This window comes from Mesocricetus auratus, unplaced genomic scaffold (genome assembly GCF_017639785.1).
Source record: "Mesocricetus auratus isolate SY011 unplaced genomic scaffold, BCM_Maur_2.0 Super-Scaffold_100054, whole genome shotgun sequence".
NCBI lineage: Eukaryota > Metazoa > Chordata > Mammalia > Rodentia > Cricetidae > Mesocricetus > Mesocricetus auratus.
The window spans coordinates 1454995-1472399 of NW_024429231.1; the positions used below are offsets into that span (position 1 = coordinate 1454995).

General features: G+C 50.8%; 1 protein-coding gene and 1 pseudogene across 4 annotated transcripts; one reads left to right on the plus strand and one right to left on the minus strand.

The window, feature by feature from the left end:
• Positions 1-627: 627 nt before the first annotated feature.
• On the plus strand, positions 628-14955 carry Napsa (napsin A aspartic peptidase). 4 transcript variants are annotated; one of them, XM_040736061.1, is made up of 9 exons: positions 628-786; positions 9358-9493; positions 9834-9957; positions 10091-10209; positions 10705-10904; positions 12347-12469; positions 12552-12696; positions 13758-13856; positions 14645-14955. In XM_040736061.1, the coding sequence occupies exons 1-9, from the start codon at positions 713-715 to the stop codon at positions 14882-14884; spliced, it is 1260 nt and encodes a 419-aa protein (XP_040591995.1). In that variant the 5' UTR covers positions 628-712; the 3' UTR covers positions 14885-14955. The 4 variants fall into 4 exon arrangements, with proteins under 4 accessions (XP_040591995.1, XP_040591998.1, XP_040591997.1 ...); XM_040736064.1 differs by lacking the exon at positions 14645-14955 and adding an exon at positions 14324-14384; XM_040736062.1 differs by lacking the exon at positions 628-786 and adding an exon at positions 5016-5155.
• On the minus strand, positions 5149-6450 carry LOC101829036 (annotated as a pseudogene).
• Positions 14956-17405: the final 2450 nt, after the last annotated feature.

Consider the following 17405-nt stretch of genomic DNA (forward strand, 5'->3'; position numbering starts at 1 on the left):
GTAAAAGCCATAGAGGCGGCAGGAAAGGGTGGTGTTGGGTCTGCTGTCGCCAGTCTTCCAAAGTATAAGTGACATAGGGGCTGGTCCCCCGCCACCTGCTGCTGAGGGACTTCACACACACACACACACCACACACCACACACACCACACACACACCACACACACACCACACACACACCACACACCACACACACATACAGAGTACCCTGCCACCTGCTGCTGAAGGACTTCACACACATTCACACACATACACACACAAACACACACACACCACACACACACATAAACCACACACACACCACACACACACACATACACCACACACACACACCACACACACACACCACACACACATACCACACACACACACACACACCACACACACACGCATACACCACACATACACATATACACACATACACACACATACAGAGTACCCTGCCACCTGCTGCTGAAGGACTTCACACACATACACACACATACCACACACACACACACACACCACACACACACACACACCACACACACACACACCACACACACACACACACACACACACACACACACACACACACACACACACACACACGCACGCATACACACACCACACACACTGTGTTCCAGTAGGTAGTGGGGCGGGGTGAGAACAGGGTGGAGTCTCAAGAGGAAGAAAGGGCCACAGGACCTCTTGGCCTAGTCCCAGTCCCCAGAGATGTTGCCACCATGGGTGCTGCTGTGTCTGCTGTTACTGAGGAATCCAGAGCCTGCAGGGGCCACACTGATCCGGTACGGAGACCCCCACTCCCACTCCTGATAGATTCCCATCACTTGTCCTTTAAGACTAGGGCTGGGCTTGGTACCCCAAGAATCCAAATTCTTTTTCAGGGTCCCCAGGCTTCACCCCCCTTTTTGGAGGTTTCGAGACAGGGTTTCTCTGTGGCTTTGGAGGCTGTCCTGGAACTCACTCTGTAGACCAGGCTGGCCTCGAACTCACAGAGATCCGCCTGCCTCTGCCTCCGGAGTGCTGGGATTAAAGGCGTGCGCCACCAACGCCCGGCTCACACATTTGTTTTTTGAAGACAGGGTCTCACTGTGTAGCTCTGGCTATAAAAGAACTCACTATGTAAAACAGGCTGGCCTTAAATTCATAGAGATCCTCCTGCCTGTCTCTCAAGTGCTGAGATTAAAGTCATGGGTCACCACATTTTTAAGTGCAAGATACTTAATTGACTGGAGTGGGGTGGGGCTGTGGCGTGACAGTCCCAGCACTCAGGAAAGCGGAGGCAGGAAGGTTGAGTTCAAGGGTAAGGAGGCACTGTCTCCAGAAACCAGTGCTGGGGATGTGGCTCAGCGATAAGTACTTGACTAGTGGACACCAGGGCCTCCACTCAATGCCCAGCACCGGAAGGTAAACATCTCTGGTCCTCAGGCCCGGCACTGGAGACACCTCCTTATCTAGTCTATTCTGTGAGGAGAGTCCTTGGACCCGAGCCCTGGTATCTGGCTTTAAGGCTCAAGCCCCCGGACCTCCCTCATTACTTGGAGACCATGTCTGTGGCCTGGGAACTTGAATAGCCCCGATTCTCCGCTTCTGAGCGTGCCTGCTTAGGGAGGCCAGCGCATGAGTGACCCCCACAGCGTGTCTCTCCCCGCTTCTCCCCTTCTTCTTTTTCATAATTTATTTTTATTTTATTTGCATTGGTGTTTTGCCTGCATGTGTGTCTGTGTGAGTGTCAGATCTTGGAGTTACTGATGGTTGTGAGTCACCATGTGATTGCTGGGAATTGAACTCAGTCCTCTGGAAGAGCAGCCAGTGCTCTTAACCGCTGAGCCATTCCTTCAGCCCCTCCCCCTCTTTTCTTTTACCGCCTCCCAGGACTTGATGGGGCACGGTTCCAGAAAGCATTTCCTGCCTTACACTCGAGACACTCGAGGGCCTCTTCAGGCTGAATCTCGGGGCTGGGTGGGGTGTTAGGGGTGAGCAATGGCCAGAGGGCCACCATGCCTGGCTCTATTCATCTGCTTTGGGTTTTGTTTGCCTTTTTATAAGTCTGTTATTGCATTGTGGGGTATGTGTGCATGCACAGTACACGTGTGCAAGTCAGAGGACACCTGTCGGGAGTAGGCTCTCCCACCTAGGAGTGAACTCCAGTCACCAGATGTGGCAGCGGTGCCTGGTCCTTTGAGTCAGTGATGGCTGTCTTCCCCCCTCCCTCCCTCTCCCTCCCTCCCTCTCCCTCCCTCCCTTCCTCCCCCTCCCCTCCCCTCTTCCTCCCCTCCCTCCCTCTCCCTCCCCTCCCTTCCTCCCTCCCTCTCCCTCCCTCCCTCTCCCTCCCTCCCTCCCTCTCCCTCCCCCTCCTTCCCCCTCCTCCCTCCCTCTCCCTCCCTCCCTTTCTCTCCCTCCCCTCCCTTCCTCTCCCTCCCCTCCCTTCCTCTCCCTCCCCTCCCCCTCCTTCCTTTCCTCCCTTCCTCCCTCCCTCCTTTTTTATGTCTCCCGTAGTCCAGACTAGCCATAAACTGTATATATATAGTCAAGGATGAGCTTCTGCTTCACCTGCCTCAAGCATTACAGGATAGCTCCACCATGCCAAAATTTATGTGGGGGGAGGGGAAGCCAGGGCTTCTGTGTGCTAAGTGAGTTCTACCAAATGAGCCGCAGCCCAGCCCCCTTTTACCTGACTTTCCAAGTCCACGCCAAGAGCTGTGGATGGATACACACTACTCTCTCGGAGCCAAGAACAGTGGCAACACCCAGGCCATTCTTGGACATGCTCAGTTCCAACATGCCCCACCCCAGGCTAGCAAAGCAGACCTAGGAGACCTACATTTGAGCCAGCCTTTTGGTGGGGCCTTGAGAAACCCTCAGCTCAAGGGCCCAGTTTAACACATCTTCAGCCAGCTTTCGCAATGGGATCTTGAAGAAGCCCCACCCAGTCACCACACAGCGGCTTTCACCACTCAACTGCCGCACAAACAAGCTGGGGTCTGTTATTTTTGGATTTGGAAAAAAAATTATTTTTGGATTTTTTTTAAATGAAAGCAAAATTATATGTATGAGTGTTTTGCCTAGTCTTAGGGTCTCTATTGCTGTGATAAAACACCATTCCCAAAAGAAACTTGGGGAGAAAAGCATTTATTTCAGTGTACAATTCTCAGGTCACATCCACCAATGAGGGCAGTCAGGGCAGAGAGATGCTGAGGTCCTGAGGGCATCTGCTCACTAGCTCACTCTGGTGGCTTGCTCAGCCTGCATTCTTACACATCTCAAGACCACATGGCACCTCCCACAGGAGCTGGGCTCTTCCACTTTGATCATCAATCAAGAAAATGCACCACAGGCTTGGTCACAGGCCACTCTAGTGAGGCGTTTTCTCGACTGAGGTTCCCTCTTCCAAAATAAGTCTAGCTTATGTCAAGTTGACATAAAATTAGCCAGCACAACCGACTCCTTGCCAATCTGACACAAAGACACATCAGTGTTAAACCATAACCTTTTCTTTCTCCCCCCAAGATCTCATATTAATATTACTATCACAAGATAAAATGTTCTAACTTTTGAAAGTCCCACAGTTGGCCGGGCCTTGGTGGTGCACACCTTTAATCCCAGAACTCCAGAGGCAGAGGTAGGCGGATCTCTGTAAGTCTACAGAGCAAGTTCCAGGACAGGCTCCAAAGCAATACAAAAAAACCCTGTCTTGAAAAACAAAACAAAACAAACAAACAAAAAGTCCCACAATCTTTAAAAATTCAAACTCTTTAAAGTTCTTCAGTCTGGCAGTGGTGGCGAACACCTTTAATCCCAGCACTCGAAGCAGAGGCAGGTGGATCTCTATGATTTCAAGGCAAACTTGGTCTACAGAGTAAGTTCCAGGATAGTCAGGGCTACACAGAGAACCCTGTCATGAAAAACAAACAAACAAACAAAAAGCTTGTTCAAGCATCTCTAAAATATTCATAGTCTCTCTAAAAGTCCAAAGTTTCTTTAAAAGTTCAAAGTCTCACCTGTGGGCATCTGTTAAATCAAAACAAGTAAGATATTTTCTTATTCCAAGAAGGAAGGTCCAGGGCACAGTCACAAAGAAAACACAGCACAACCAAAGTCCAACAGTGTAAGTCAGTGCCAGACACCTGGGACTCACAAGCTCGGGTCCAGAGGGCTTGAACAGCACACAGCTCATCTCCTAAGCTCTGGTGGGCTCCACCCCTCAGCTGCTTTGGTCAACCGTTGGTGATCATCCCTTGGCAGTAGCATCTCCAAAATGCTGGGTCTCTGCTCTCTCTGACCCTGCCACATGGTGCCTAGGCTCAGCTTCTCTTCATGACCCCTTCAGTCCTGGGGCTTGGACTGCAACTGAGGCTGCAACTTCATCAGTGCTCACAGAGCCTTACCTCAGCCCCACAACTCCTGCGTGCCTTCAAAACCAGTACCACCCTGGACACTTGTAGGCATTGCCAAGTTTGGTTAGCAGCACAAGGTACATTCATGCCTCCCTCTGGATCACTGTTTCTATGTGTTGAGCCTGAGGAAACGTTTTCCAGAAGATTTCACCCCAGTGCTGCTGCTTCCTTCTCTCCTTCCTCTTCTTCAACAGGATCGCACTGTGTAGTCCCGGTTGGCCTAGAACTTTATGTAGAGTAGGCTGACATTGAATTTCCAGAGATCTGTCTGTCTGTCACTCAGTCTCTGCTGGGGTTAAAGGAATGCATCACCATGCCGGACCCAGATCTGTTTTTAATTACTGCTAATTTCTCAATCCCATGTAACCAGCATCAATTGTCTCAACAAAGCCAAGTTTCATCGTTCTTAATTTAAAGTATCACATAAGTGACCTTGACAGAGTTTTTTGTTCTTGTTTTGTTTTTTGTTTGTTTGTTTTTGAGACAGTGTTTCTCTGTGCAGCCCTGTCTGTCCTGGACCAAGCTGTAGACCAAACTGGCCTCAAACTCACAGAGATCCACCAGCCTCCACCTCCCGAGTGCTGGGATTAAAGGCGAGTGCCACCACTACCCAAGCCAGACCTCTACAGCCTGAATGTTTTCAACATGCTTAGCTTCCAACTTCCTGAAAAACATCCCACTGAGCTCTGAGGACTCAATGACTTTTCAACTCAAAGTCCAAAATGCCACCACCATCTTTCCCAAAACCCAGAGTCAGGTATGTCACAGCGGTGCCCTGTGAACCTGGCGCACATTTCTATCTCGGTTGGGGTTTCTGTTGCTCTGATAAAACACTGTGACCAAAGCACCTTGTAAAGAAAGAGGTTCATTTCAGCCTACGACTCTCAGGTCACAGCCCATCGGTGAGGGACATCAATGCAGGACCCTGGAGGCAGGAACTGAAAGAAAAGCCTCGGCAGAGAGCTGCTTGCTCCGTGGTTTGCTCAAATTGCTTCTGATACACCCAGGGGTGGCATTTCCCTTGCTGAGCTGGGACCTCCCACATAAAAAAAAATAGTGCACCATTGTCTTGCCCACCAGACAATCTGGTGAGGACATTTTCTCAGTTGAGGTTCTCTCTTCCAAAATGACTCTAGCTGTGTCAGGTTGAGAAAAAATTAACTGCTACTGGAAGGGACGTAGGAGGGGCTACCAATGGGCCTCGCCTCACGTGAGTGCTTGTGAGCAGGCACAGGGCATTTGTCATTATTGCAGAGACGAATTTTAATTTTTAATCTTTAGTTTGATTTAAACATTGCTTTTAGTAGGACGACAACACCAGCTGTGCAGAAAGGGCTCTGGGGAGGCGTTCGCACCGCACACACCTACCTGGAGCTCTTCTTTGGTCGATACTGCTGTGTGAGGCTGGAGCACTCCACAGACTCAGCCTGCAGATCCTGGCCAGCTTCTCAGCAGTCTCTGGAGTGATAGGCTTCTGCTTGTTCTTGGCAAGTTTCTCACCAGTAGAGGGCTCATCTCTGAGATCAATTTGGGTTCCAATGGTCAAGAATTGAAAGGAATCTCTTGAGAGTGGTGAGTTATCTCAGGCACCCAAACTCCTTCATGTTTTCAAACAAGGATGGAAAACCACGGAAAACCACTCTAGAAAGATGTCTGTTCATGGGTGTTACGAAAGTTTCAGCCCTGCCAGGCGGACATCCCCCATCACATGGGTAACTCAGCAATCGAAGTCTTGCCCTGCAGGATCCTAAATTTAGTCCAAGAGTATATGGCTTCCACCAGTTACAGATGTGACTGCATAGCTGTTGAAAACAGTGGGTACATATTCCGACGGAAATTTGTTTGTTGTATAGGATATTAGGAGACATGTTTTACCTACAGCACCATTGACAACAACACACATGATTGTCTGCATTGCGGAAATAGTTTTGTATTCACTTTTTTTTTCTTTTTTATTTTTTTTAGTTATGAAGCTGTTGGCCTTGCTTGTTTCTTACTGGCTAGCTCTGACTTAAGTAATTATCCCATAATTGTTAATCTAAGTATTTCCCTTACCGGAGAGGTTTCCGGGCTTCCTACCCCATGGCGTTACATCTTGACACTCTGTGTTTCTCCTACCCAGAGTCCTCCTGGACTCCTAGTCCCACCTATCTTGGTTCCCTATTGGCCAGCAGTGCTTTATTGACATATACACAGGACTTCCCCAATCATCTCCTCTTTTCTGTCTAAACAAAAAGAAAGGTCTTGCCCGGGCGTTGGTGGCACACGCCTTTAATCCCAGCACTCGGGAGGCAGAGGCAGCCGGATCTCTGTGAGTTGGAGGCCAGGCTGGTCTACAAGAGCTAGTTCCAGGACAGCCTCCAAAACAATACAGAGAAACCCTGTCTCATAAAAACCAAAAAAAAAAAAAAAAAGGTCTTAACTTTAACATAGTCAAATTATGCCGGGCATTGGTGGTGACGCCTTTAATCCCAGCACTTGGAAGGCAGAGGCAGGCAGATCTCTATGAGTTCGAGGCTAGCCTGGTCTACAAGAGCTAGTTCCAGGATAGCCTCCAAAGCCACAGAGAAACCCTGTCTCGAAAAACCAAAAACCAACCAAACAAAAAAACATAGTCAAATTATATATAACAGAACAGTTATCAAGTAAGAACACAGTTACAATATTTGTCTATCAACATTCAGCAAGATTTAAAGAAAATATCATCTATTCCACCCTTGTGAGTTCAAAGTCCTATATGTAGCTTATCTTTTATCATAACTAAGGAAAACTATAATTATAACTATCTGTCTTCAACTCCATCAAAGACCACAGAAGGATAATATATAAACACTAGGATTGACAGAGACATCTTGCTGCCTGGACAGTTACCCAAAGCTCCTCTGTAATGTTGGGGCATCCATCTTCAGCCCATAGTCTGGAAGACTTCTCAGCAAAGCAGGAAATTTCAAACTGTCCATCTGCATCAGCAGTCTGTCAGTCATTTTTCTGTGTCCTGAAGAAAGTCTCGTAGACTCTTCCATGAAGCAGGAACCCTGAAGGACTGTTTGAGTTCAGGAGTCACTTTCCTGTGGGTCCTGCATGTACAGTTTATACAGCAACAGTCAAAGAGTCCAGACAAGAGCAGTTTCTTGCCCAAATGGCCAATCTTGCCATGTCAAAAGCAAACTCCATAACGAGTCTCTTCAATGCCCATCTTCCTCTCAGCCGTAATTGGTGCTGCCAGGAGCAGACATTTCTCATTGTCAAGAAAAACCCTAAACCATTTTAAATGCCATTTTCTGAAGGTCTTTGAAAGGATTGAAGACTGTTTATCTCAAATATATTTCTGTATATCTAGAAAACCTAACCTAACTATAAGATCTGACTATTATAAGTAACTATCTATAGTCTGTATTGAATTATGCATTATGTTTTAAAAGAACAGTATAAGCACAATACTTAATCAAGAGGAGAAATATACACATCACAAAATTGACCTTGAATTTGTATCAATAAATGAAAAACAATACCCATACCATAATTCCCCTTTTTACCATTAAAAAGAGATTGGCTGTGATCACTAGCCAATTATCAACAACCCCATTCAAATGAAAACAAAGATTTATAAACAAGATAGGAATTAGGACATCGCTCATTCTAAACTGCTTCCTGCTGGAAGGGGGCGCTGTTCATACCATGGGGTTCATGACAAAACTCAGAAACCTGTATAAGTCCTTATCTTCGGGGTCTGTAAGACTGCATCATCTTAGCTGTTTCAATTGTTGGAACACCTGGCCCACTGCTTCCGGGGGTCTTGGTTCATCAAACCACAGAAGCCTGGAAGGAATCCTCAGCTTTTCATTTTCGGAGAGGTTTCCGGGCTTCCTACTCCATGGCGTTACATCTTGACTCTCTGTGTTTCTCCTCACTTTTATTTTTTTTAAGGCAGGGTTTCTCTGTGGCTCTGGAGGCTGTCCTGGAACAAGCTCTTGTAGACCAGGCTGGTCTCAAACTCACAGAGATCCGCCTGCCTCTGCCTCCCGAGTGCTGGGATTAAAGGTGTGCACTACCACCACCCGGCCTTGTATTCACTTTTAATATTTCAAATTAGGTGTTGACCTCAATTTCTCTGCTGGGGCACTGGCAGCACTGCCTGAAACTTCAGACACATGCAGACAAAACACTCATATATGTAAAATAATTTTTTTAAATCTCAAAAAAATTGTAAATGTATTGTCAAATCAGAGTTTCCTTTTTTGCTTCTTCTGGAAGTACAGGTGGTTGAAATTACAGCTTGATTCCTGCTAAGCTTATATATAATTTAAATACTTTATATAATTTTTTAATGTTATGTATGTATATATATATTTTTGTTTTTCAAGACAGGATTTCTCTATGAAGCCCTAGCAGTAAGTTCTGGAACTTACTCTGTAGACCAGTCTGGCCTCAAACTCAGAGATCCTCCTGCCTCTGCTCATTATTTTTAATTTATATGTTTATGTGAGAGTCGTGTGTAGGTGTGTGGTGGTAAGTTCAGTGCCGGTGGAGGCCAGAAACGGGTTGTGAACCTCCCAACATGGGAATTGGGAACTGAGATCAGGTTCTCTGGTGGATCCCAAGCGTTCCTGACCACTGAACCATCTCTCCAGCTTCTCCTTCCCATCGGTTTTTTTTTTTTTTTTTTGGTGGTGGTTGTTTGTTTTTTGTTTTTTTTCTAGGAATGCTGGTCCCCAAGGGAACAGCTTTCCTTAAGGCATCACAATACTGGTGGGCCTTTGAGTCTGTGCCCTGTGGATGACTTTCTCTTGTCCGGGCTAGGAAGCTGCCCTCAGCAGCGTGGTCGTTGTGGAGCTGAAGTGAATATCTGCTCCTACGGGACCCCACAGACAGTAACCTTCCGGGCCTGTGGAGAGCATCTATCATAAAGGTCTCCTGAACGCATGTTTTTTTCACTGTCCCAATTCCCTCTCTCTCTAGAGTCCCTCTACGCCGAGTTCACCCTGGACACAGGCTCTTAAGCCCACTGAATGGATGGGGACAGCCAGCAGAGCCTCCTAGGACTCCCGACGCTGGTGACAAGCCCACCTTGGTGCCTCTGTCCAAGTTCATGAACGTGAGTCCCGACCCCCATGCCCCGCCCTCAGGGTGGAAACCCACCCCCGTGCCCCGCCCTCAGGGTGGAAACCCACCCCCGTGCCCCGCCCTCACAGTGGAAACCCACCCCGTGCCCCGCCCTCACGGTGGAAACCCACCCCGTGCCCCGCCCTCAGGGTGGAAACCCACCCCCGTGCCCCGCCCTCAGGGTGGAAACCCACCCCCATGCCCCGCCCTCAGGGTGGGTATGGTGGAAACCCACCCCGTGCCCCGCCCTCAGGGTGGAAACCCACCCCCGTGCCCCGCCCTCAGGGTGGAAACCACCTCTTCGTTTGTCCTGTGCTCTCTGGTGCCACCAGGTCCAGTATTTTGGAGACATCGGTTTGGGAACGCCTCCTCAGAACTTCACAGTTGTCTTTGACACGGGTTCTTCCAATTTCTGGGTCCCCTCCGCAAGATGTCATTTCTTCAGTTTGCCCTGCTGTGAGCTCGCCGGGGAAGAAGGCCGAAGGGGGGGATGGGAGAAGAGGGGCTTGGCCTCAGTACCCGCTAGGCTATCCTCACGGTGCTCGGTGTCCCCTCCCCCGAGTGACACCTTTCCTATCTCCTGGACCAGGGTTTCACCGCCGTTTCAATTCCAAGGCCTCCAGCTCCTTTCAGCCCAATGGGACCAAGTTTGCCATCCAGTATGGGACTGGGCAGCTGAACGGAATCCTGAGCCAGGATAGGCTGACTGTGGGTGACTTCAACTTAGAACCCGGGCTCTGCCACCACCTGGTTCAGGGAGGGGCTTGAAGAGGCAGGCCCTCATGGGAGAGGGGGAGGGGATTCTAGAGAGGAGGTGGGGTCTCCTAGGGAGGGAATGAAGGGACAGGCATGGTCAGGAGGGGCTCCTGGGCAAGGGGTGGAGCTTCTTAGAAAGAGGCAGAGTCTCCTAGGATAGGAGGTAGGGTTTCTAGAGATGGGGTCTCCTTAGCAACAGGATGGGGCTTCTTGGGAAGGGGCGGAGCCTCTTGAGAAAGCGGGTGGGACTTCTAAAAAAGTCAAGAGGCTTTCTTTGCAAATTAAGCAAGGCCTCCCCAGAACAACTGGGTATGGTTTCTTGGGAAGGGGCGGGGATTCTCATGAAGACCATCTAGATTCCTTTCCCAATGGCTCCAAGCAGGATCTCAGTCAGAGGAGGGTAATGTCTTTCTAGAAGTAACTGTTTCCACCTCAATTTACCCCTAGATCGGGGGAATCCGGGGTGCCTCTGTGACGTTTGCAGAGGCTCTGTGGGAGTCCAGCATGGTCTTTACTTTTGCTCGCTTCGATGGGATCCTGGGCCTCGGTTTCCCAACTCTGGCTGTAGATGGAGTTCAGCCTCCACTGGACGCGATGGTGGAGCAGGGGCTGCTGGAGAAACCCATCTTCTCCTTTTACCTCAACAGGTATTGGGTGGGAGTTGTCTCCACGGCCAAGAGTCCAGCCACCGCTAAACTCCTTTCCCGTAGGAGGAAGATGCCTTCCTCTGAGGTCTCCATACCTGGGTACCCTCCCACCACAGTTCACTCTGGGGGAACCAATGAGCTTATTCAGCTCCCTTACAGATCATAGGTGAGGGGCTGCCCACCTCAGTGTGGGTGCTCTTCCCCTGGAATGTCCCCACCCAGCAGGATGGGGGTCATCTGCGGCGCTTCCCTCTCCCAGGCCACTAGCAGTTGAGGGAGAGTTGCGTGGGAGGGGGCAGCTGGGTATTCAGGTGAGCCTCCTCACCCTTCATTGAGGGAAAGTGAACAGTCAACAAGCCCAGCTGGGGCGTTCTTTTTCAAGGGGGCACAGCCTAACTCCCAAGAGAGTGGCTGTTTGGCTTGGCACACAGTCACTCACAACACCAGCCTGGAGAATCTCCTTCAGGAAGCCCTATTAACAACACAGGAAGTTCAGTGGTCCTCGAAGGAAGTCAACCTTCCAGCACAAGAGCTTTCTTCACCCGCGTTCAGGAAAGTGCTTATCCAATATATAAACATGAAAAGAGACCCCACAACCTAAGTGGCAACTCAGGACATACAAGTGAAACTCACCATGGGTTCACAACGGCCCAGGTCTTGAAATCAAACAGGAAATTCCATGCCCATTCGACAAGTACTCCAGTTAAGGACCCTTGCGTCGCCCCAAAGAGAGCTCACACTCCACTGGCGAGCCCTGCCTAGAGCTAGCTCCACCCATCACTCATCAGCTTTTAGGAAGCACAGCCTTATACTCAAAAGGCCCCTTCAGTACCGAGCATGGTGATGCACTCCTCATCCCAACACTGGGGAGGGGAGAGCAGGAGGATCACCAGCTCAAGGCCATTCTTATCTTGCATCCAGGCCCCCCTTGGGACCTGCCCACGCCCCTCTGCCTATTGTCTTGGTTAGGGGCACTAATGCTGTGATGAAAAACCATGACAGAAAGCAAGTTGGGGGGGGAGGGTTTATTCGGGTCACACTTCCATATCACTGTGCATCCCCAAAGGAAGTCAGGACAGGAACGCAAATGGGAGGAGCCTGGAGGCAGGAGCTGATGCAGAGACCATGGAGGGTGCTGCTTACTGGCTTGCCCCCATGGCTTGCCCAGCCTGCTTTCTCACAGAACCCAGGCCCACAGCCCAGGGGGGCGCAACCCACAGCAAGTTGTGCCCTCCCACAGCAAACACTAACTAAGAAAGCTGCCTGCAGCCTGATCTCATGGACGGATTTTGCCACTTGAGGTTCCCTACTCTCCAGTGACTCTAGCTAGGGTCAAGTTGACACAAGACTACCTAGAAGCTAACTGACAGGATGTCCCTTCCCTGGCCACCTCTGGGACCACAAATGAAACACCGGCCCCTTATTGCCTTTCACCTCTGCAGAGACACTGAAGGGTCTGATGGAGGAGAGCTGGTCCTGGGGGGCTCAGACCCAGCTCACTACATCCCTCCCCTCACCTACATGCCAGTCACCATCCCTGCCTACTGGCAGGTCCACATGGAGAGGTGAGGAGCCTGGCCTTGTGGGGCTGGGAGCAAGGGTCTGCACATCCAGGCCCTGCCTCTGATGACAGCTCCCTCCTCACAGTGTGAAGGTTGGTACAGGGCTGAGTCTTTGTGCCCAGGGCTGTGGTGTCATCCTAGACACAGGCACATCTCTAATCACAGGACCCAGTGAGGAGATCCGGGCCTTGAATAAGGCCATTGGGGGATTTCCCTTCCTGGCTGGGCAGGTGAGGACGGCTCCTGGTCCTGATGGGTGTGCTGAGGGTGGGGTCCTGGGGTGAGGACCTCTCCTGGTCCTGATGGGTGTGCTGAGGGTGGGGTCCTGGGGTGAGGACGGCTCCTGGTCCTGATGGGTGTGCTGAGGGTGGGGTCCTGGGGTGAGGACGGCTCCTGGTCCTGATGGGTGTGCTGAGGGTGGGGTCCTGGGGTGAGGATCTCTCCTGGTCCCGATGGGTGTGCTGAGGGTGGGGTCCTGGGGTGAGGACCGGGGTGAGGATCTCTCCTGGTCCTGATGGGTGTGCTGAGGGTGGGGTCCTGGGGTGAGGACGGCTCCTGGTCCTGATGGGTGTGCTGAGGGTGGGGTCCTGGGGTGAGGACCTCTCCTGGTCCCGATGGGTGTGCTGAGGGTGGGGTCCTGGGGTGAGGACCGGGGTGAGGACCTCTCCTGGTCCTGATGGGTGTGCTGAGGGTGGGGTCCTGGGGTGAGGACCTCTCCTGGTCCTGATGGGTGTGCTGAGGGTGGGGTCCTGGGGTGAGGACCTCTCCTGGTCCTGATGGGTGTGCTGAGGGTGGGGTCCTGGGGTGAGGACCTCTCCTGGTCCCGATGGGTGTGCTGAGGGTGGGGTCCTGGGGTGAGGACGGCTCCTGGTCCCGATGGGTGTGCTGAGGGTGGGGTCCTGGGGTGAGGACCGGGGTGAGGACCTCTCCTGGTCCTGATGGGTGTGCTGAGGATGGTCTTGGGTTTGGTTTGGTGGCAGACTTCGGGCGGGAAGCTGCTGCCTAAAGGATAAAAGCAGGTTACCAGGACATAAATGAGGAAGGGCAGGGGGATCTGGAGGTCCGAGTGATGGGCCAGAAGGCAGCTGGAGGAAGCCAGCATGCTTCCCTGGTGGGTGGGGGAGAGAACTGTAGAGTTTGACTACTAGAAGCCTCCCGACAAGACCTCTCTACAGGAGGGCCGGAACACCTGCCCGCCCAATAGAGGCCGTCCTCTAGGCACTAGGGAGCCTCCAAACACTGGAGCAGAGCAGTAACCTCGGCCTATTTCACTGTGTCTCTTCCTCCGCAGTACCTCATTCAGTGTTCCAAGATCCCAGAACTCCCCCCTGTCTCCTTCCACCTCGGTGGAGTCTGGTTTAACCTCACAGGCCAGGACTACGTCATTAAGGTAAGATGACTGCCGGAGTGACATCAGAGTGACAAAACCGAGCCCCCAGGGCTGGGGAACCAGCACGGGAGCTTTTTCTTCAGAGAGGTCTCACTGTGTAGCTTTGGCAGGCCCAGAACTACTGATACAGACCAGGCTGACCTCAAACTCCGAGATCCTCCTGCCTGTTTCTCTAGTGCTGGGTAAAGCCTGTGCCAGATTAACCCAGCCTGAGCCTTGCCTTTCTTTTCTCCCTTACAACGTTTTTTTATTTTATTTATTTTGGGTGTGTGCACCTGACTCCAGCATGTGTGTAAAAGTCAGAAGACAATTTGAAGGAATCGAGGGGGTCTGAGGATTGAACTTAGGTCGATACACTTAGCAGCAAGTAACTTTACCAGCTAAACCATTTCAAAGCTCCCCTTTCTTCTCTCTCTCTCCTTTTTTTTTTTTTTTTGTTTTTTGTTTTTGTTTGTTTTTCGAGACAGGGTTTCTCAGTATTGTTTTGAAGACTGTCCTGGAACTGGCTCTGTAGACCAGGCTGGCCTCAAACTCACAGAGATCCACCTGCCTCTGCCTCCCGAGTGCTGGGATTAAAGGCGTGCGCCACCACCATTCGGCTTCTCTTTCCTTTTTTAAAAAGTGGAGTTTAAGTATGCAGCCCAGGCTGGCCTTGTTCCCTGAGTCCCCCAAGCGCTGGGATCACTATGCCTAGCTAGAAACACTCCTCGTCCTCTTCTGGGTGCAGAGGGGACACTCAAACCCGGATCCCAGTGACATGCAATGTCCTCCATGTTGTCACCTTGCAGATTCTTAAGAGCGATGTTGGCCTCTGCCTATTGGGCTTCCAGGCCTTGGACATCCCGAAGCCTGCAGGACCCCTCTGGATCCTCGGAGACGTCTTTCTGGGGCCCTACGTGGCCGTCTTCGACAGAGGGGACAAAAACGTCGGCCCGCGCGTGGGTCTGGCGCGTGCTCAGTCTCGTACAACTGTAGCCGCAGGGAAAAGGGCTGTGCAGGCGCAGTTCCTCGGAGGACGCTCTGGTTAGGGTACATGCACACAGGGCCACAGAGGCCGTGCTTCTTTCCAATTTAAAAAAAAAATCCATTTTCAATTGAAGGAACCCACTGTAGTCACTTTCTGGAAGGGAAAATGGATGTCTGACCTCTGGAGTTGAGGAAAAGATGGGAGGGAAGAGAAGCATCCTATTCTGCAGTCTGCGCGCCAGCGATAGGTCCGGGAACAACAATCCCCATGAAGCCTCTGGCCCCCACTGCCCGTAGGCAAAGGCCCGGGCACCGCGGAGCATCACGGGTTTTGTAGTTCTCTCCCTGTTGGCATCCTGCCGAGGGCGGCCACGGCCAGGAGTGCGGGAGGCGACAAGTTGCGGTAACAGGTGGCAGCGGGAGTGAAATCAGTGAAAGGTTTATTCTACCGAGGAAGGTCACCATCCTGCGGACCTTGTGTGTCCGACATTTCCCTGGGGATTCCAGGGCCCCTGGATCTGTCATAAAGGCGCACTTTGTGGGGAGCAGGGGCTGTCCCTCCGCAGTCCCTCGCTGCCCGATCCCGGTCACCCCTCCCCAACCGCCAGATCCCTAGACTTGGGGTGAGCATGAGGAAGGGGGAAGAGGCTCGAGTTCTGGGGGGTGGGAAGACAGTCTACACTCAGCTTGTGAGACAGGGAGCCAAAGATTTCAGGGAAGGGTCACCTGGGGTTAGCCTGGGGAAGGTGGCAAGTACCTGCGTGGGATTTATGGATTTATTTATTTATTTATTTATTTATTGTACGGTTGGTTGCTTTTGTTTTTTTTTCGAGACAGGATTACTCTGTGCAGCCCTGGCTGGCCTGGAACTCACTCTGTAGAAAAGGCTGGCCTCAAACTCGGAGACTCACCTGACTGCCATTGTGTGCCGGGGTGGGGTGGGGTGTGTAGTAGCGTGTGAAGAATAAGCGGGGAATGTCTGTCCTCAGTCTTGGCTTCACTGGATTTTGCAGTGATGGATGGGAGGTAAGAGGCGGAGCAAAGAGTAATCTTAGAAGTTCAGGAGGAGGAGACTGGTCTCTAGGGATGGGACAGCAGGAGGGGATGCCGGGGAAGACAGAGGGAGTCTGGGGGAAAGGATGGGGATGGGCGAGGTGGACCCGGACTGAGAAAAGAGTTTCGAGAAGGGGTCAGACACCCTTCATGCATTTCCTCATTCTGTTCCCCTCTGAATGCTCCATCCAGTCTATGGTCAAAGGTAGTGATTCTCTCCCGACCAGCCCCTCTCCCCCTGCCCTGGGGAGTGTGGGAGGCCTTGTCTCGGGCCAACAACCAGCACCCTAATCATGACACGGAGACTTAATATTAGTTATGAGTGCTTGGCCTCAGCTTATGTTCGGCCCACTAGCTCTTAGAACTTAGTCTAACCTGTTTCTCTTCGTCCACTTTTTGCCTCAAGGCTTTTTCCCTTTCTTTCATTCTGTATTTCCATCATTCCTGCTGCCTCTGTGTCTGTCCCTGGTGTCTCCCCCTCTTTCTCCCTCATTCTCTCCCCTCTTCTTCCCCAAGCCTAGACTCCTCCTCCTACTTATTCTCTCTGCTCGCCAGCCCTGCCTTCCCCTCTACTGCCTAGCTATTGGCTGTTCAGCTTTTCTTTTTTTAAGATTTATTTATTACATATACAGTGTTCTGCCTACATACCAGAAGAGGGCACCAGATTGAATTGTAGATGGTTGTGAGCCACCATGTGGTTGCTGGGAATTGAACTCAGGACCTCTGGAAGAACAGTCAGTGCTCTTAACCTCTGAGCCATTTCTCCAGGCTTTGGAGGCTGTCCTAGAACTAGCTCTTGTAGACCAGGCTGGTCTCAGACTCACAGAGGTCCGCTTGCCTCTGCCTCCCCAGTGCTGGGTATTAAAGGTGTGCACCAACACTGCTTGGCTGACCGTTCAGCTTTTTATTAGATCAGGTTCCTTAGGCAGGAAAGGTGAAACAGCAACATATCTTTACACAATTAAACAAATGCAGCAGAAACAAATATAACACATCTTTACACAATTAAACAAATGCAGCAGAAACAAATGTAACACATCTTTACACAATTAAACAAATGCAGCAGAAACAAATGTAACACATCTTTACACAATTAAACAAATGCAGTATAAACAAATGTAGCACATCTTTACACAATTAAACAAATGCAGTATAAACAAATGTAGCACATCTTTACACAATTAAACAAATGCAGTATAAACAAATGTAGCACATCTTTGTCCAGTGAAACAAATGTTCCATAACAGGCCTTACAAGATACCCAAGTCTCCCAGGGCTCCATGAAACAGTTGAAACAGTTTGAAAACTGTTTCCTGCTCTCTATCCCCACCTCTAACCCCCATACTCTTCTCTGTTTTCTCCTCCTTACTCCTACTCCTGACCTCTGGGGAACAAACAAAACACTGATTTATTTGGTAACAGAAAGTCAGGGCAGAGGTGAGGTGTGACAGAGCATTGCGACTTAGGCCCTTCTGCCAGTCCATCCTTCCATCGCCTAATGCACACCCTACCCTGGGCCAGCCTGCAACC